Genomic DNA, 21,436 nt, shown 5'->3' with positions numbered 1-21,436 from the left:
AATAAAACAGAAAGACCAGTTTAACAGACAAAAAGACAAAGAAAGCCAAATCTCATACTGAGTTAATAGCCACGGAGTAAAGATAAGACGGGATTAAAAACAGGCAGTGTAGGGGTCAGCCTGACATGCAGAGGCAGCTCGTTCCAGAGTTTGGGGGCTACAACTGCAAAAGCACAATCTCCCCTGTGAAACTTGATGTTGGGACAACCAGAAGCAACTGGTCAGTGGATCTTAGTAACCATGATAGGACATGTGGATGTAAAAGATCAGAGAGATATGTTGGAGCTAGCCTATTTAATGATTTGTAGACAAACAATAAAATCTTAAAATCAACATGAAATGTACAGGGAGCCAATGAAGGGAGGTCATTAAGTGGGAAATGTGCTCTTGCTTGCCTATTCCTGTTAAAAGACGAGCTGTGGGATTCTGGACCAACTGCAAGCGTGAGAAGGAGGCCTGGATAACACCAACATAGGGAGTATTATAGTAGTGAAGGTGGGACGAGATAAAAGCATCTATAGCCAGTTGTGGTTCATTTATGTGAGGCGCTAAGGTGCCATAACATAAATTATTCACATAACGCAATATAATTATGAAATAAAAATTGTTTAGTCGTACAATGTGCCAAGTAGTCTGTCAGCACCTGTCAGCATTCATAAAAAAAATTGGTTCAAAACTCTAACTGGTAGCAAGCAACTGTATTTGATGCTTCTCTCTAATTAATTGTTTCAGATTTCCTACACGGACACTTCCACTTTTATTTGGTATGCGAATTGGTATTGTTTTTATGTTTTTTATTGATTATTCTCAATGCCTGTCATTCACGTTCTCACCATATTATTCTGGATACGCATGTGTAACTCCTGCTACTTAGCTAGCTGACCAGTACTTTCAGGACATAGTAACTCCAAGTGGAACTGCGGATATCAAACTAAATTCAGCTGAATTGGGATTGGCCTGAGAATAGAACCCTACAAGCTCTCATAAACCACCACCACCACCAACAAAGCTAGTGACTAACTGGTGAACATAGTGGAGTATTAAGAGGCAGATTTCCCTTACTAAAATATTGCCAAACAGAGAGTGATATTGAATTTACATTCACCACATGGCCAAATACATGTTACCATACGAATTGCTTGGTAGCCATATCAACATTAGAAGGTAATAAAATGTCAGTGCTGTGTTTACAGCTTGGTGCGCTGCCCCCAAGTGGTCAAAAATGTATTCATGCAGGTTTAAGCGTTAATTCAGAATTTTATAAATATGCTTAGGGTCGCTGGTACAGAACCAGTGACCTTTCTTCCAACTCATACATAAGTGGTTTATAACTTTAAATGGTTTTGTGTAGGCTTGGGTTTTATGCAGTCAGAAAACATGTTAAGGTCACTAGATTGTGGTAACATATTTGCTCCTTTAAGCTGAAATTGCTATCCCATGACATCACCTTCGTGTTCAGCTTTTCTGTGATGATGGGAGTGCAATACAGTGGTCTACAGCCTGGCCTCTACTTACCACTATAATGGCTCTGCTTTTAGTCTGCATCTCCCTGTATTTGTCACTCTTAAGTCACACACGCACACACACAAACACAACACAGAAAAACACCCAGACACACAGCCAAGGGCCAGCAGGCCTATACTTGTTGCTTTGTTGTGTCTGCATGTCTGTATGCTGGGTCCACGCTCATGGACATGAGTGGGTCAGAAAGCCGCAGCCTCTCTCTCTCTCTGAATCACCAGCTGTAATTAAAAGCTGTGATGTCTCTATAAAGACGCCCACCAGAGATGGAGAAACAGAGGGAAGGAGGGGGAGGAGGAGGAGAGGAGAGCAGAGGAGAGGAGAGGGGCTTCTAGCGGTTGAGCCAGTGCAACTGTGCACCAGATGTTTGCAGGCTCCCCCGTTCGGCTCCTCGCCTTCCTTCTTTTCTCTTCAGAGCAGTGGAGAAGGGGGGACTCCAGTGCATGCAGCACTGCTCCGAACAATGTGCGCCACGCGAACACATCCTCCTCTGTGGCATGCACATTGTTCCTCAGACCGCCACGCACTGTGATATGTGATTCACGAGCGAGAGAGTGTCATTTGAGTGCGATACAGGAAAAGAGCATGGAAACAGTGTCGAGGAAAAGAGTAGATAATGTGGTGACTTGTTCTGTCTGTGAGGTCTGTTTTATTGTTTGTCAGTGTCTATTACGTTTTTCTCACACTCTGGCTGAATTTGTGTGTTGTGTGTGTGTGTGTGTGTGTGTGTGTGTGTGTGTGTGTGTGTGTGTGTGTGTGTGTGTGCGTGCATCCTCATCTGCCTGGTGTTGTGTAAATGGAGATGAAAGCGTTTGCGGTCCACAGGAGAGCTGGAAGCAGTGTTGGACTGGAAATCTGGCAGGCAGAGAGTGGAGGTTCCGTGATGCAGCACAATCAGACAGATTTCACTCTGACCTGCATGGGTTATCTAAATATGAGGTAAGAAACCCTGACACCGGGGCCTATTTCAAAACAAGAGTTAGACTGATATAGGCATTTGATATTTTTGGACTTGGCTGAAACAGAAAACAGATGATATTTAGTTTCATGTTTTTAAAATCACAAAATGTTCTCTCTCCGGTAAAATATAAAATTCAATGTTTTCCTAGAATTTTACGCCTGTCAGGATGGAAGAGCCACTAAAACTCCATTTGGACAATCGCTGCACACTCCAAATCCATACTAATGAAATTTTTTAAAGCGGGGTGAGCAGGTTTCATTACAGGTTTTACAGATTGCCACCCCTGAAGCTGCTGTGTAAAATACTTTAACACCTCACCCTGTATTGATTTCTCTGGTCAGCCATCAGATATAAAAATAAGGAAATTATCATCTACTGTGGTCAGGGGCAAACCATGTCATGTCATATAACAAGCGGGTAAGGCGGGCTAAGATACTGTATTTTATAAAAGACCAATAAGAGTCTCATATATGAGCTGGGCCCTACTTCAAAGATCTCATCACAAGCTGTTGCCATCCATCCCTGTAAAGACACAGACCGTGTCTCGACTGCTGTAAAAAATCACATGGTGTGACAGCACAAACTGCCCATCAAGGGGAACGTTCATCGAAGGTCTGCTTTACGGCCCCGACCGTGTCATGGGTAATATCAGCCCATATACTGCGCAGCGGGGGGAAATAGCTCCCGTTTGTGGGGCATGAGAACATGAAAACATTCCACTTCTGTACAGTATCGCCCCCTCCTCCTCATCCTTCTCCCACCTCCTCCTCCTCCTCCAGTTTGCTGCCACTTTGTTTGTTTGTGTACGTCTGTTTTTGATGGGGTTGTTGATGTCGGCCCATATGCCTCATTTCCTCTGCCAGAAAACGACAACGGAAGCCTCGCAACCAACTCGGTTGCTCCTTCTCTCTGGGCTGAGTCCCGCTCTGAACAATGTGTGCAAAATATTCAGGTTGAGAACCTGAATATTTAGGTCACGGTTTCATAAAACTATGCAGATATGAGGGTATAAATCTCGACGTTTGGCTGCCAAATGGGAATCTATTCAACGTCAAAATGTATTAGAAAAATATGTACATCTGCTACCTTGTACTTACTGGAATAACTTTACTACCAACGCGCACTTTGCAGCAAAGCAAGTCAAACAAATAAGAGGACGGCTGTATCTAATGTGTCTACACAAGTCTACAAAAGGCAGTTCAGCAAAACCACAACTCAACTGGGCCAAAGAGTGTGAAAAAAAACAAAAAAACTCACTCGCACCCCCTCCTCTTTCTTCCTGCTTAGAAAAGACCAGATGACAATAACGTGGAGTATGGAGCCCCAGTGAGCTCTGTTGACCCCTCCTCTTCCACCTCCCCTCCTTCCATCCCTCCACCCCCTTGGTCTTTGAAAGGCCTCCACATGTTTATGGCTCATGCCTGTGGTATGACGATGGATTCTCCATATAAAAGCCAGCAGGATCATGGGGTGTTTCAAATATTGCTCTCTGAAGACAGTTGCTGACAAAATGACAGCAGCCATATTTATTTTGGTCAGAGAGCAGGGGCACTTAGTGGGAAGTTAATCAGAGACCCCTCCTCCTCCTCCTCCTCTTTCCTCCGGCTTCCAGCATCGTCTTCTCCCCCCCCCCCCCCGGTAAGGAATGTATCCAGGGCAGAGAAGTCTACGAGACTACTGGTAATGACTTTCTCCTCCGATGGAAGATTTAACGCAGCTAAACTGCACGAGAGGCATAAAAATAAACTTGAAAGTTTGGTTTGTAAAACATCGGCATGAAGCAAGTGTTGATTGCCTGTCCAGACGTGAGCCTAGATAATCAATTTTCTTCTGGTAAGGAGGAGATATGAAATATAAGCATGCAGACGAGGGAAAAAAAGGAATAATCTATGGCAGAGATTTGCAAATATGGGATCGCTGAAATAGAACTAGTGACTGTGACCGCAGCAGTGACCATAACTGCCATTGGCATTGGGATGCTGAAGACATGGCCAAGTCAATGACAGGTTGATGTGTCTGTCTTTCCTCTTCAAGCATACTCTCATTCACTACAGCGCAGTGTAAAGCTTCCAAAACACTCTTTGTCATCTCAGCTTTCAAATTTTACAGTCGTGTGCACAGCATGAGGAAAACATTGTTTGCTACTGAGTTTTCTTTTCGTCTTCACATCCAGAATTGGGTTACATTTAATTAAATTAATGAACATCGCAAGTTTGTGAGGTGGGTGGTGTTGGGGAGTTGTTGCACTGTCCGGAGCCAGGCCACCCCAGTTGTCCATCCATGCTGTCCAGAAGGAGGGAGGGTACTTCTGAGGCCTTCTCACCAGCTACTGTGTCAGCCCCTACGGAGCGGCCTTATTAAATGAAGATTAAGCTGTGGCTCCCCCAGTCACAACAGGCTGCGGTACGAGGCTCACATAATCACTATGACAGGACGGCTGCCAATTAGTGTTCTCCTTCTGTCCTGGGAAAACACTCCTCACTCCGCTCCCGCTGGCGGGAAGAACTGATCCGGATTGTCCGTGATATTACCCAGGCCAGAGATCGCCGTTAATCACCACCTGTCATTCCAGTGCGGCAGAAATCAGAGTGAGACTTATCTGTGCACCAGCTCTACAGTCCAAAAGTCCCAACTTCCCATGGAGCACACCCGGAGAATATTAATTGGAATAATAAGATAAGTACATGAGGGAACAGAAGTGCAAACCTCTGTTCTCAAGTGCTTTGGGTTGCATTCAGAGTGGTGGCTTGAGTAGAGCTCGATTGTTGTTTGACTTGGACAAACATGAACTTTTCTGCCGAGAGAAGATGAACACACTCAATCAATTAGCCTCAAGTTAAAAGCATGTGCCTGTTTTACAAAAAAGCTGGCCTCATGGTAGAAGGCTACGTCTGACAAAAACACATCCAGAAATGTGTTTGGATGTCGGGGTTCCAAGCCAAACACAGGCCAGACTCAGATGTGATCATGCTGAGTGCGTAACTAAAAGGCTCAGAAGTGAATGGCATCTTTCGCCAGGGCTTAAATCTCTTGGCTCAGTGAATATAAACACCGAAATTGTGTGTCACACGCTCATTTGCATGCACGCGCTTTAACTGCTCGCTCAAATGTAAAGACTGCCAGTAACCAGAACTCTTTTGGTGTTTTCGAGCGGTGTCCGCTACAGACAAGGCGGTTGAGCTTCCTCTAGAGCAGATTTGAGGCAATCACCGTTGCTCTGTGCATCGTTTTACAGGAGCAGAGACTTTGTAGCAGATGGTTCGCAGACGGTGAGGACCAGGAGGTCCACAGCACTGTGGATTCACCGCAGAACCAGACTGGCTTCAGACAGAACCTGGCGTAGATCCCACCAGTCAACCAAATCCTCCTGGGGTATAGTTGATCCTGGGCGGATCTGGATTCACTTTGGTCTTCTACTCCAGACTGTAGGTGCTCGTGGGGTAAATTAAACAACTGCCCTCCTCTCTGTCATGTCCAATGGCCTTAAATACAGAGGAAGACCTCAGAAGGGCTTTTAGATGTCACCCTGTGGAGGAGTGATTAAGTGGGAAACTCAGACTAGGTGGGTTTATCCTTTTCTACATCCCTGCCACAGAATGTGTCCCAAAATGTGTTTATCCAAGGTTTCAAATTGATGGCAGAGGGAATGGGCTGAGCATCATGGCTGGAAGAGGTAGTTATCACAGTTACAGTATAAACACAAACTGCACACAAAAGTTTTGACAGACAGCATTAGTGGTGTCTGGATCTGAACACTCAGATGACTGATGGGATGGAAGGCTTGGCCACGACTGAGCCCTACAGAAAGGGTTTCTCTGGTTACACACAGGAGATCAATACTCCCACGAAGGCCTATAGCTCTCCAAGTACAGGTACATAACCCAATGACCAAAGAATAACTATTATATATTCCCCCTCTCTTACTCTTCTTTTTTCTGCCTCTTTCAGCTTTCCCTCTTTTTCTTTCCATGAGGTCAGCAGGGTGACTGTGTCTGCATGGACTCGTAGAAGCATTCTGAGTGTAAGTTGAGCTATCAGGTCAATTTGGGTTAATTTTGGGGCTTGGTCGACTCCTACACTACAAATGCTCCTTTAATGAATGGACTTTTACCTGCACACCAGGCAAGCAGGGCTGCACAAATGTGAGACGTTTGTGCCGTCTGAGAATCTGAAAGCCGATTTGTAAAAACTGTTGGAAATTAGCTCGAGTCGCAATGGTGTGTTTGTGTTGGACTTTACTCCCTCTTAAATCCCAAATCAGGGATTACGTTAAGAGAGGGAGTTTCGAGAGCTTTAACATTTTAAGTTGTTTACACAACATCTAATGTCACTGACATGGCAGAAGCAGCTGTTGTTCACAGATTATAGTAGCGTGGGTGGGCATGAGAGGGAAAAAAAGGAAAATACACACAGATGGATTGATAGGCAGCGCAGGGCAGCAGAAAAAAGAGCCAAAGAAAGAGGAATCGAAGTTGTCACACATGTCTGTTTGTAAACCAGTGAATCAGATGACAGGGGTTGCTGGGAAATCTCTGTGGGGAAATCCTTAATGGCATCAATATGGAACAGCCACGCACTGCAGTGTTATCACTCTCCTCACCTTTCCTCTCATCCCGTCAGCTCACAAGACAGAGAGAGAGGGGGGAACCCAGTCTGTCAATGCTGATAGCACTGGGGCAGCTATTAATAAAGTCTCTTTATTGTTTATTGCCTGTTCGGAGCAGCACTCTAGGGATCCGGAGGATAGAAAAGCATTTTACTGTCTCATGGGTATAATGCAAACGCCTGGCACACACGCCAGCCGAGCAGCGGCGAGATGAGACCTCCTGATTCTTCTATAGATGATCCATAGTGAAAAATGATGCTCTGAATTTCAAAAGCTGGATGAAAATGGTAGAATCTCTTAAAGATGTTTTATCAATATTGTACAGATGGTTTTCTAATAATTTGATGTTTTCAGAAGTAATGTAATTAATAGTATTAATCTCATTGCTACACAGTTCAAACTATTCAACATGGCTTGGGATCAGTGGTTTCCAACCCTGCTCCTGGCGAGCTACTGCCCTGCATGTTTTAGGTATCTCCTCACTCACACCTGATTCTAATTATGAACTCGTTATCAAGCCCTTTACAAGCTTGGACTGCTTGATAACAAGTTAATAATCAGAATCAGGTGTGTTCGAGTGAGGAGATACCTAAAACATGCAGAGTTGGTGACCACTGCTTTAGTTGATTTTGGAGAAATATTCATCCCCTTGAGCCTTCCTGGATTGTCATACAGTCGGAGCATTGCAGTATTCCCAATGATATTCTTTAAATATTCCCTGCAACCCAGCTGGTGGAAACGCAGCACGCTGCCATTATATTTTTTTGCCAAGCTTTAAGTTTGCTTTAATGTATCTTGACAGTTGGATGGAGACTACCCTTGTGACAGTGTACCACCGCATATTTTGTCTGTCCTTGTGCTCCGCTAAATGCTTTCCATGATTTTTTTGGGGGGGCAGAGTGTGTTATCAGGACACTGCTGCTCTGGCAACACCGGCTGAGAACAGTAAATGAATCCCAGCAGTGCAAATGATATACTGTGTTTAAAAATGATCTGCAACTTGTACGGAACACATCAGACACGGTTTACACGACTCATCATGTTTGCTGTGAAAATGCCTCGCCTCTTGACATTATCTGGGCTTTACTTTCTCTGCTTGTGTATTTTTTACAGAGGGATTAGATCTCTCCAGACAGACGTGGGGGAAAAGAATAAGATAATTTGTGTTGTCCTTGTCCATCGGCTAAGCTGGGAGAGAAGGATCCGTCAATGACGTCCACCACGTGTAATTTAAATACACAGATATGCAGAAATGCAAGCCAGGGTGATCAGATAAGCATTGCCATAAATAGTGTATACCTACATGCTGCTTCCTCTTATTTCCTGTCTGCAGTTAATCCACAGCATCTTTATGGGCTGCTATGCTTATCCTAAACGTTGGTGTCTGGTGTCCGGTGCCAGATAAAATGTTCATTTTTAGACTGTCTTAAGTTCCAAATGATCATTATAGGCACTTCTTGTAGTTACAATTTTATTTGAATGTACAATCTATACATTTACAGTTTTGTTAATGCCTTTTCTGTATAAAGATTAACATCCAATATTGCACATTTTTAAGTCTAGAGACCAATAAGATGTAAAGTCCTTGAATGTGTGTTAATTTAAAAGGTCACTCAGCCATTATTTCATACTCAGGTCTTATTCCACAGACTCTGACCACTTCCTGATCACCTGCATTTCAGAAGGTGGCCTCTCATCCCTTCAGACTATACTTTACTATCACTCACGGGAAGTGATTATTTTACAATGTCAGTTGGTGGAGCTGCCAGGCGACGGTGCTGGATCTGTGGAGTGTTTCTCCTTGCCTTTTTGGCTTCTCCATCCTGTTCAGCTTCAGCCGCTTACATTTTTACATTGTATTTATTTGAACTGAAGAGTGTTGCATTTCACTAGCTTTTGCCAAGTGGGGATTTTTCACTAGCGGTTGAGTGGTGTAGAATTAACAACACATGCCTAAGTCTGAAATTTACCTTTATTAAATAGGCCACCGCAGCACTTCACAAGCCCGGAGAGTCCTAAGATGCACACACAGTGACACTTTTACACACGGCTTTTTAACCACTCGACCGAGGCTTCGGATCCTCCACTGAGACGTAACTCAGTCACTGAATAAGGAACTGTACTGAGAGGTTTACAATGACCACATCACCAGGGAACAGTAGCTTTAAGTAAGATGGACATGGGGAGTCTGCTGTCAGTTTCTAAGGGACTGTGGAAAACTAAGACTCTACAACAACATCTCATTAGTTTGCTTGAGATAATTGATGGCAGTAACCATGCGCACAACGCCAAATTTTAATTAAAGAGGGTCATAAAGTGTCTCAGAAAAGGTCAAGCAGGCAAGGCAAAGTCATGAAGAGGTGCGTAAGGGTTGGGTAGAATTTCCCTGACTAAAAAGACAGTGCTTCAGGAACTAAATATGCCATAGAATCACAGTTTCCAACCCAGAGAGCAGCGACTGCCTTGGTAGTGCTGAAATATGAGAATCTATCAGGGTTTATTTCAAGTTTATTTACTCTTTCACCACTTCACCAAAAGATCCTCCCATTCAACACTCCAGGCCTAAAATGGAGAAAAACCATCAGGGCTAGAATATTTTCGTCTTTCTGTTAAACAATGTTTTCTTTTTTTGATAATCTGAATGCTATCTGCTATTGTAATTGCTTCCTTATTTGGTAAATTAAATATTTACTCTCGCCCTATCCTAATCCAAAGTTTATGAGAGACATAAAAGTACATTAAGGAAAAAGACATTTATTTTAAAAGCACTGCAAACCCTGAGGCCATCACCCCAAATGGTGTGTTTGGACTGTCTGAGAAAAATGGTTTACTTTTTGAAAGAGAAAAAATATTTCCCTTAGCTGTATTCACACACAGAGAAATCCCAGATTTGACTTCTCATTTAATGGCCTGACATACATGCTGTGTGCACCACAAATATCTCTCAAACTGACGTGAGGAAACAGAGACGGCCATTGAGGAAACCTGCAGTTCGTTCTTTGAAGAATTCCACTGAGGGGAGGAAGGGAGATGAGAGAGAGTGGGGGAAAAATATACCTCAGAAACAGAGCTGGCTTAAACAAGGCCGCCATGGAAAAATACTGATATTTCATGCACGGAAACGCCACTGCGCACCTCAAAAACACAGACGGTGAAAAAATAAGGCTGAGTGCAAGGTACGAGAGCTATATGAGACAGGTGGAACTGTGGCGGGGGAAGGGGGAGCTCTCCTGTGGGATAAGTGGGCTGTTTTCTTTAATATTCAGCAGAGTAGTGTAAACTTTAGAGGTGCAATATACGACTTGCAGCCCCACTAGATGTCACACTATAGCACCACCATCTCAGACCAAAACACATGCATGTGTCATTTACTTGAGTAAAGCTGGGGGGAAAAAGAAAGCTGCATCTGAGCACATGGCTAACAAAACATTCAGTGCTGATCAAATATGCATCAAGATTCTGTTACTGTATTGCCTATTTCTCGTCTCAAATATTTTTTTACTTATTATTGTGTACTGGATAGCTTTAAAGTAGTTGAGAAAGTACATGGGGAGGACATATAGAGACTCACTAGCAATAAGCAAGCTATCAAAATACAGAGAGAAGTTAATATAATAACACACACAGAGAGAGAGAGGGTGACTTCATTCTCTGCTCAGGACACCATCACTCTTTTCTCTGTACATAGCAAATCGTTTTTTCGCTGACATCTAGTGTGGTTGGATGTTATATATACTGCACATTTAAAGTGAATGCGGATGGAGTTTGTACTGACTGATATAACATCCTTACCTCTCCTGCAGTGCCTCATGGCCATTTTGCACATCCTGGACTCAGCGATGGTGGGACAAGGTATTGTGTCCTTGGGTGGTTTCTTTACAATGTGCCGCGTCCGGGTCTCCAGACCCCACTTATAGCCACAGGTTTTGTTTCTCCTGGTGCAGGCTCCCCATTCGCTCCACTGGCCCACCTCGCAGCCCTCTGCAGAGACACAGAAACAGTGATGTGCAGTGAAACCACAGCAGAGTGCCATTTAGAGGCAACTCAAGACCCCAGGTCAAACTTTAATACAGGGTGAAGGAGCTTTATTAGGATGCTATAACCTCTTTGTGTGTGGTCTCAGTTGAACTGCTTGTTTTTTTTGGTCCAAAATAAGCAGGCCAACTGAGAGGTTATAGAATACTTTGAATAGGTAAAGAAAGGTGTAAAAGACAAAGTTGTTTACTATTTTTGCCTTTTCATTTGAATACATATCTGTGTTGTTGCACGTACCTCCACACTCCATGGTTTCTTCCAGCGGGGCAAAGCCCTCGGGGCACTTATCATAGCAGCGCCCTTTGTGTAGGTAAAAACCTGACTTGCACTTGGTGCAGAAGTCTTTACTGAAGCAGGACTCGCAGTTCTCTATCCTGCACCCTGGAGGAGGAAGAAGAGAAAGAGGAGAGTCATCAGGGTCTCTCATCTGGAGTTGATCGAGAGCTAAGGGGTTTGGGGAGGGGGGTTCTTGAAAGGATTATACCATCTCTACCGCAAAAAAAAAAGAAAAAAGAGCCAATTCCCTGTAAGTCATTTCTCTTCGGGGCTCAAGTGTATTTCAGAAAACTTGTTTTGCCCGACACAGATTTGTTTTTCGTCTTCCTGTTCTTGTTCAGGGAGAGCAAATGAACAATGTGCAAACACAACGGCAGAGACAGTGAGGATTTACGTCACGCTGACCTCAACAGATTGCACTGACATCTAACTGTCTGGATACAAACACATAAGCTCATATGTTTTCAACTAATGGTACGCTGCAACAGGAAGAATACATCCCATTAGTGCTGTGAATAGTGTTTACTATGCTATCTTATTGCTCCACGTTGCTCCGATCGGTGCATGTTTCCATAACTGAAGATTATTGGAGAGAGAGTCAGGTTTTCATTAAAGTGTGAATGATTGCTTATGATCACAAACTTGGCCCGCTTTGTGAATCCTTTACGTTTGGCTACGATGCAGAAGGGGGAAGGTGGGTAAGGAAAGGGGAGGGACTCCACAACATCTCTGCAGCCTTGCCAAACAAACGCTTTATTTATTATTTAGTCAGCAAACACAACGGCACACTGATCCTCCCACGCCACACCCTGCCGCCGCGCATGACACAGAGCACCGCGCTTGCAAAGAAAGGCACAGCGATGTCTCATCAAGCTCTTACTCTGCAAATAGCAGGGCCAAATTACGCCAACCACACCAACAGGGCGACTCACAGGCCTACATGATTAAAAGGAGCCTCCCAGAGCTATCTAATTTATGACACTCCTCAGAATCTCCATGTGGTGGGATTGCCCAATAGGCTTCCAGTATTGGGGAACCACAATAACCTGCGGCCATCGTCTTTCTACACTTGCAAGGGGCTTCCCAGGTAGGGTGTCATCTGGTCCTCTGATTGCATCTTTCGCAAGGATGCAAGCATGCATTAGCCTGTGTGCGTTTTCTCGGCGCGTAAGCGTGCGCTACTGTGATTTTCCACATGTGAGAGCGACAGAGGCTGAGGGCTGCTCTTTTATCTGTGACCCTCGCAGGGCCCGGGGAAGGGAAGGTTCTCACAATCACACCCCTTAATTACACCATCTCCAGCTAACCATCAGGCCTCCTCCTCGACATTCCTCGAAAACGAGGGGGTCCCTCCCCGCTTTACTTTGAACCCTAAAGTATGGCCTCTGCCCACTCACTCTGGTCTCACGCTTTCCCGACCAGTCTAAACAAACCATGGACACACACACACACACACACACACACACACACACACACACACACACACACACACACACACACGCACGTGCACAAACACACACATAGCAATCAGATATGGCTGGAGATAGACCCACTCTGCATGAAGCTGTACTCCACATTCTGAAAAGGACAGATACACTGACCATACATACATTACTGATTTCTTTATTCTTTTTTTTTGTTGTTGTTGTGGTTTGTTTTTTGGGTTGTTTTTTTTTTTAAAACATCTGATATTACTTAGCCTATCTGGTTATTTTCTTGATCCATGGCTCAATTTTATCATATAGTTCAACATATGCATGCCTTGGATCACCAGAATTACACAGTGCTGTAAAAATATGTATGTATTTTACCACCCTTTTTAGTTCTGCCTCTCATTCACTTCTTTCTGGTTGAAACAAAAATCTGTCAGGCTTGGGTTTGATGCAAGGCAAGCCCAATTCAGGGAGTGAGCTAATAAATCACAAAGTTAATTGGAAAGCACAAAGCTGTCTTTTACCCTTCACACTTCCCAGGCCTGTCATCACCTGAAAGACTTTTAGCTCCCAAACAAAAAAAAATAAAAGAGTGAGAGGGGGAACAAGAACATCTGGCAGTACTCTCAAGCACTCTAGTTGTTGTGCAATCCCCAGTTATTGACAGTAAATACAAGCAACATAGATGTGCCAAATAGTGTATTCTTGCAGCAGTAGCATTTGACAAGGTTTTTTGATTAATACATCATTCTTCATTTCTGTTTTCAGATGTAGCGAGGCAACGATGTAAATGCTCGGAAAGGCTCTTTTCTAAATAGATGATAAGTAATAACGTCAGTCTGTTAGATGGATGAGGTGGATGGCACATCAATGCGTCTCCGTGGGAGTTAGAATGCAGGGAGGAAAAAGCTTGAGGGTCATGGGTCATTAGAGAATGGGGTGGGTAGGAAGGGATCACCATGACAGACATTTATCCTTCTGCTCAGTTATCAGGCAAAAGGCTATCTAAGAGAGCATGTGCTATCTGTGACACCGGAGCAGCTCCCATTCTGACCACTGGCCAGTCGGCCCCGGCCAAGTCGGTATTTAGACAGTTTGTCCAGCAGCTCAAGAAACAGATACAGGGGAGCGGGTTCATTCTCCCTGTGGGATTAACCTCTGGACCACCTTTAAAGTCTTCATCGAGGTGCCTCGGGGAGACTAATGAGAAATAATGAGGTCATCAGATCCCATTGAAGGCCCAGTGTTCCTGGGACTTAAACGTATTATCATCATTATCTCCTGGCCTGGTACTGGCTGTGAGTTATATTATGAACGCAGGAGGAAAAGCCTTGTGTTTCAGCTCTGAGAGAAATTTCAAAAGCTGCCAGTAAAGCGGCCGAGGGAGCGCGATTTGAAAAGCTGCACCGACAATCACCTATATCGCTGTTACACTTTCTTTTTTCTTTTTGTAGTTTGCTTGATTTGCGCTTGAATTTTATGTGGTTTGCGTGTCAAGTGCATTTTAAGTTGAGAGATGAGTCACAGAGCGTCACTTGTGATCTCACGGTGCATGCATGGCAGAAGCTGGTCCCTCAGCTGTGGTCTGGATGGGGAACCCACCGATTTTATCACGGATACTCAAAGCCTCATGTCAGATTCAGTCAAACGTTGTTCTTCCACAGGCTGACAGCACCATATGTAATCACTCCATTTATTTACATGAATATTCGCTGTGTAAAGAAAGGGCGCTAAGTCATTTTTGCGAAGATTGATGAATCTCTCGTGTTCCAGATTGGGTCTTTCACGTTATCTGAGCTTGAGGTGGGTTGTCAGACCACTCATCAGTCTATGGAGAGAGTCTCAGACTCCTCCAGAAAGCTAACCAGACCCGATGTTGCTCAGCAGGAGTGTCAATGTCATAAAAGGCCTGGCAGTGAGAGGGGGAAAACAAGCCTTATTTTTCCATCCTTTGCCTCCAAGCGAACAGTCGAACAGCTCTGACCTACTCTCTAGGCCCCGGGTTTGGCTGACATGGAAGCTTTGGCTTGCTCGCTGCCACCCAGCCATGTCATGTGGAGCTGTGGATGGCAGGAGTTCATGGCAAAGGCCAGAGCTGCCATGTTCTTCCCAACTCTCTCCATGCTGTTTTTTCCACATGGGTGCTCATCTGCATGCCAGTGTAGGGCTAGGTGAAGCAGAGGTGGTGTTCCTGTCAATCAGCATCTCTCGGAGAGAAAACAGGGATGGCAGATGTGTCAGCAGTTCTCCTTGCTTCTTCACTCCAAGAAACACAGTCTATGATATACCAGGAACTGCTTCTCTATCTGCTCAGCCAGCTCCAGGATACACACAAACAGCTCAAGCTTCAGACAGTGGTCAAGCACACACAGCCCTTCTACTCACATTAGAGTATGCACAATTATGCACTGTTTAGAGAACAAACCCTATTCAACTCTGCATCTGGCTGTTATGTCCTGAGAGCAGGGCTTGGTTTGGTGGGTCCATTGTATTGTCTGGCAAATCTGAAAGTGCGGTGAGTAAAGCTGTGATGATTAAATGTCCCTTGGTAAAGCTCAATGGCCAAAAGCAACTGGTCTTTTTGTTGGTTAGACTGTGCAATGGAAATACCCACAAGCTCAGAATTAGAGCGAGAAAGCTTGAATGAGAGACAAGCAGAAACAGAGAGAGGGGAGCTGCCAGTGCTGCCAACTAAAGGTTACAAAACTCGTGATAGTTTCTTTACACAGCCTTGGTACCCTTTTGGCCGCGGCCCATGATGCATGGCTCCCATCCACCTAAAACCCAACGAATTCCCATGAGGTACTTTAAAACTAAAACGGTCTTGGAAAAGGTATAGCCAATCACCTTCTATTTCCAGCCCTAATTTGCTGTGACAAAGCAACAAGAAATACAACAATGGGATTTGGTAACCAATTTCCTCAGCACGAGAAATGCAGTAAAACAGAAATCGCATTTGGCAATCTAGAAAAATTACCTCTGACAGAGGAGTCTCAAGTGGCACATTACGTTGGCACTGAACGAGCTGTGATATTTAAACCGTGCTTCCAGGATATTGGCAATCCCAGGCCTTGATCAGGCTGGATACTGGTTGGCAGCGAACACAGCTGGGGTTTCTGTGTGTTTTAAAGCATACTGTAGAGGGGTAAGAGCGACTGGGTTGGTGGCTAGAGTAAGTGTATGTGTTCGTAGCAGTGGGGGGTCCCTAATATACCCCGAGGGAGGAAGTTTTGAGCACAGCCTTGCTCTCATGCTGACCCTCTCAACACTTTCTCTCTTGTAAAAGACAGCTCTGATAGTCGCCTTTCAGCTCATAATTCTTTCAGCCAGAGAACTTGCTTGTGATACAAAATGACAGAATATGCTTTGGCTAGGGAATGTATGTTAAAACCGAGGTATTATGAAATGTGACTGAGGCGAGGCAATGACTGCACCACATTCACACAGATTTGGCTGTACATAAAGCAGCACACTGTGTGACCGTTGCTACAAATCTTCCCTGTGGAGCAGTGGGTTGACACCCACAGACACTGGTGTGGGGCCTCTTCTGGGCAAATGATAAGAACCCCTGTGGATAACACTGGAGTTACTACATATGGTTTATGGCTCATATCAACTTGTCCATTAGCTGCTGAAAGGAGTTCTAGAAAAAGCAGTGACCTAGGAATGTAATATATGGATATATACAGAAAGGTATTATGCAACAAAAAGTAATGCTAAAGAAGCGTCTCAGTAATGGCTGTTAACACTGTTGCTCCCATGTCTCGGGCCTCTTTGGAATCCAGCTGAAGTGTAGCTGTAAATGGGTCTCCAGTTATGTCATGTTGCGGAAAGTATAGTTCCCATTGTTTTTGGCTCTAATTATGGTGTTATTTTTCTGACGTAGAGGGAAAACCCCTCAGAACCTTGTGCCTTAAATTTAAAATGCATCAAGCGATGCACAGTTCCCTTAGTAGCCCTGAGAAAGATGTAGTCATTTTTCGTTTATAGTGAACTGATAAATTAGGGTTCCCAAGGCGCAGTACACTGCTACCACTGTATTCACAAGAATATCCCAACAGTGTCTGGTGTCCTGAGTTTAAATTTTGTTCCTTCTGTGCACTACCTTTACCCCATTTAGGTGCTGGATTCTGCAAAAGATAAAGTCCATAAATTTGGGTCTTTTAGAGGGTCTGATGGCCAAATAGAGTGTGCTTCTCCTCCCAAAGTAAGTCAGTATACCCTCATAGAGACCATAACTAATGTTGCATTCAGATTTTCTGCTCAAAAATCCATACATATCTCATTTTCTGACCAGGACGTTGACTTACGGTGGCTGAAAGAGTGTACCTGATACCTGAATTTACACACAGGAACACATAAATAACATGCAACATATATCACACAGCTAATGTTTTCACCAAGTGATAAACTGATGACCTGGCCAGGGTTTTTTCTTTGTTTTACCCAGAGAAAGCTGGGAAAGGCTACAGCCCACCCATGATGCTGAAAAGGCATATTAAAGAGTGTTTCCTAAAGGCTCTATCCAAGTTTTCCCACCAATTTATGAAGGTTTTAAAGAACATGTATATCATCACATTTCGCAAATGGATTGTTTCAGTCTATTTCTAGTGCTGGCCCTATCAGTCAAAACATTTGTCTATGTGATTTTACTTCACATTGCATCACATTGTCAGCTCACCATGTAAAAAAGTATATTCATCCCTTTCCTACACCCATAGCTCTCTCTGTCACATGCCTGTGCCTCCTCTAGAATCCCCTAAAAACTGAAAGTGAGGTTTTTAGCCAGTGAGCGGCTGAGTGTATAAGCCTGTTGGTTGTCTAGCTCTTGTTTTCTTTTACCCAGGCAGTCCACAAAAAAAATTCTTGAATGAGATAAGATCACACAGACAAACTCTGGTGTAATAATAAGCAGCTGCTCCATAAGTGATTTCAGCCTGTGTTTAAAAAGCACATGATAACAGAGACGTAATGCCACGTTCCAGGCCTCTTTGGAAACCAGGAGCACACGGCAGCTCTGAGAACGCCTCGCCGTCGTTTGTCCGCTGTGCCTTTGAGCCTTCGCATACCAGTTGCTACTGTCAACCTGAGAGTAATATTCACTGACCTGATAATGAGCTTCCAACCCAATAAAATATCCATTTATGGCGGTCAGACACGAACTATTTAGTGAAAATGACATGCAGAACACAGCTGAGAATAAGGGGTCAAATCGGAAAAATGGATTAAAAACCATGACCGTAGTAGCGATCACATCAAAGTAGGACTCGCTCTGAGATCTGATACTACATGACAATACAAGATGTTGTTCTATGCACAGTTTGAACGGAGAGAGATTCAGATTAACTTGCCACACATCAGGATCAGTTAGAGTCAAAATCCACCCAGCATGGGGATACAGCGGTTAGGATAGCAGGGTTACAGTAAAAAAAAAAAGAAAGAAAATGAAAGAAAAAAGCCTTTTTACCAGAGAACAAGATGTCTTTCTCTTCCAATTTTCTTTGAGGAATGAAAATAGGGTGAAATGACTGTTGGGCCTTTACGACTTTGCCTGTATGTGGGGAGATTTAATTAACATATAGGGCTTATGTGTGGGTGAATATGAGCATGCAGAGACTAAGTAATTCAGTTGGGGATATCCGATACCAGTAGTTTTGCTAAAAGAGGCTTCTCTGCAAAATCTCTGTGATCACATTAGCCTAAATTACAAATTGATTTTTTTTTTTTTGTAGATTTAAGTTGTTTGCTAAAATGACATTTGGTATCAATTTGGTAAATAACATGGCAAATAACAAATAACAACAGAATATATAGTTTTATACTATATAGTTTTATAGTCAGTCAGCCCACTTTTTGAGCGTATTTACTCACCATCAACAACTAGGCTGTGACTGCATAGCACTTTAAAAGTCCTGCCCTCTTACTATGAAGCTGCAGGGTTCACACACCTTCCAACTGTGTTTTAAACAAGGTGATATTTGAATGTAAGTTAAGCAAAGGACACAACATGCACATAAGACATCTTTAGAGTTATGAGAAGGCACATTGTTCTTGGTAGAAGCCAACGTGAAGTGCACAAGTCTGTCCACTGAACGAATGGAAATATCCCCCAAATTATTTAAATGAAGGCGCATTACTGGAGTCTGTAGTCTGTAATTTGTGATGTAATTCCTGGGTTTTAAATTCTAATCATTTAAACTACTCATTACTGAAAAAGGTCATCACAAAACTGTAATAAATGACTAATTAATGCCTTACTGACCAACAATGATGACCAATCACAGCTTGACATTGAACATGTTCTGATGTCACATTGCCAGATTTTTGGCTATTTAAGTCCAAATTTTATACACCTCACTGCCATCTAGGATACCAACCTATAACGTTAGCTGATACAGTTTAAACATACTTTTTATTTCTTATAATCAAATGGGTAAAGCTGATGTCTTTGCATCCATGTCGGCAGTGATTGGGTAAGCAGAATGTAGGTTTTTTTTTTGTGGTTGATACATATTCATATTATTGGGCCTAAAGGTTCGGACACCCTCCTCTGGGGCTTCATTTTAGTGCGTCTGTCAGGAGTTTGGCTCAGGGAACCAAATGGGTTCGAGTTCCACTCTGTTTTCATATGAAACACTCAGCCAACACCTCAGGCTCCGTGTAAACCTATAAAGTCTCTCTCTCCCCCTCTCTCTCGCCCTCTCAGAGTATATTCCATGTTAAAATAAGGTTATGAGATCAGGGTGCTACATGAAGAGGTGAGGGAGACATTTCATTAATCGGATTTTAAAGTTATTCTTTAACGAGAATCATGAGAACTTTTCCATTTTTCATTGTTATTGTTGTTTTTTTAAAATAGTAAAACATAATTCAGCATGTGAAACCAAAGGTGTGGTCTGTTTTAAGTTATGAAACCAAAACAATGTTTTCCAAGAAACAGTATAGTGAAAAAACTATTTACTACGTGTACTGTAGTCTGTCAGGAGCAACATGTTACAGCAAGATCCTGTAGATATGGATACACTATCTGCAAGATATATAATGCGGTTTTAATCACTGAGGCAATAAATAATGTAAGAGGAGTTTAAAATGTGCTATTTTCAAGTACTCATTAGAGTTCTCTATTCAAACAGTACTAATCTTAAGCGTTAAAGCTTTGTTTTTCCTTATCAAACTTCAACTAACATACGGTTGTTGATGGAGGCTCTGGACACTGCTGTGATTGGCTTTGTATTCAAAGTCAAAAAATACTTTGTCTGCCAATATATTACACTGTCTGCTGAAAGTCTCAATCCACATGCCTCTGCAGACAGTTGCCAAAATAATTAGTTTCATCATTGTTGCAGCTTAAATGATATTAAAGACAAGGCTAAAAGGGTTGCTTTTTACATGTTGCTCTCAATGTAACGATATGATATATGGCTGAATCTTCAGTGCATCTTGGTTGCATTTGCACCTACGTTTTAATGCCTTCAAACATCCTCGTGACGATAGGATGTTTGGTAATGCAGGTGTAAAGAGAAATGAGAAAGAGCGCTCATCCTCGCTGAACTGTCAAACCCCAGGGGAGACACGGAGAGACGAGGCCTCACTGCCTACATCCACCTGTGTGAACAGATGAGCCGTTCAAATTGCGAGGTATGTGTATCTCCTCTGGATAATTGATGATGAAGCATGTGTTGTGGGAAAAGGGGAAGTTGAGGAAGTATGTATGTGCGTCTGGGGAAGACAGGATGGTGGGGGTGTTGAGAGAAGAGGGCGGTGTGGGAGAATTGAGGGGTAGAATGGGTGTGTTGGACTCGGGAGGACTTACTGGAGCACATGTTGAGTTCGGGGCTGCGCATGCCGTAGTATCCGGCTGGACAGTCGTGAAGGCACTCCCCGTACTGCCTCATCCTCTCTCTCCGCAGAAACAGGAAGAGTTTGGGTGGGCAGTTTACACAGCCGTTGTCCCTGGAGCACACCGAGCAGCCTTTACAGATGGGGTACGCTCCATAGCTAGCTGCAGGACACAGAGAGGAGCAAACAGTACAGGTGATTAACAGCATGGAATCACATAGACAGCACTCAATATTAAGCATTAAGGCTCTCCACACAGACTAAGTTTGAATCCATTAAAGAATCACTTTGCAACAGTCCCTTTGGAGGAAGACACTACCTTGGGCATTGCGCAATTCTCAAATTGTAGGCTGTGTACCCTAACCCTAGCTTCTCACAGTTAAATAAGTTTCATCTTTGCCATTGTTCATAAGTGAGCCTCTTCCTTTCAATGCACGACCGACGAGATGACAACAGTCCACTACGTAACCCCAAAGCTGGGTTATGTAGCAGACAAAATGGACGAGAAAGGTGTGCTCAAACCTTTCTGGATCACTGAGTTCTTACCCTCTTTTTCCCAGAAGGAAGAAATTGCTTGTGCTTCCTTTTGTGGTAAAATAAAACACATAATTCACACCCAGTCTTTCTTTTTCTTGGCACTTTCCTGCTACCTGGTACATGTTGGTGATGTAAACCCACTTTGCCCGTGCGCTGTGCCCAACCTTGCAGCTCATTCATTTGACTACTTGTACGGAATACAGCATTATATAAATGAAAGGTCTGAAG

General features: G+C 43.5%; 1 protein-coding gene across 2 annotated transcripts in view; it reads right to left on the bottom strand.

The window, feature by feature from the left end:
- rspo2 (R-spondin 2) overlaps window positions 1-21,436 on the bottom strand; it is a 59,390-nt gene that overhangs the window by 14,670 nt on the left and 23,284 nt on the right. The window contains exons 2-5 of one of the 2 annotated variants that reach the window (XM_062423017.1): window positions 20,646-20,834; window positions 11,361-11,504; window positions 10,881-11,069; window positions 2,478-2,483 (exon numbers count right to left, since the gene is read on the bottom strand). In XM_062423017.1, coding sequence (XP_062279001.1) covers window positions 2,478-2,483; window positions 10,881-11,069; window positions 11,361-11,504; window positions 20,646-20,834 — 528 coding nt within the window. The remainder of the gene's footprint in view (window positions 1-2,477; window positions 2,484-10,880; window positions 11,070-11,360; window positions 11,505-20,645; window positions 20,835-21,436) is intronic. The other variant, XM_062423018.1, reaches the window with a different exon arrangement.

The sequence above is a fragment of the Scomber scombrus genome, chromosome 7 (genome assembly GCF_963691925.1).
Source record: "Scomber scombrus chromosome 7, fScoSco1.1, whole genome shotgun sequence".
Taxonomy (NCBI): domain Eukaryota; kingdom Metazoa; phylum Chordata; class Actinopteri; order Scombriformes; family Scombridae; genus Scomber; species Scomber scombrus.
Note: the sequence above shows the minus strand (reverse complement) of the source record. Positions and strands in the feature narration are given on the sequence as shown.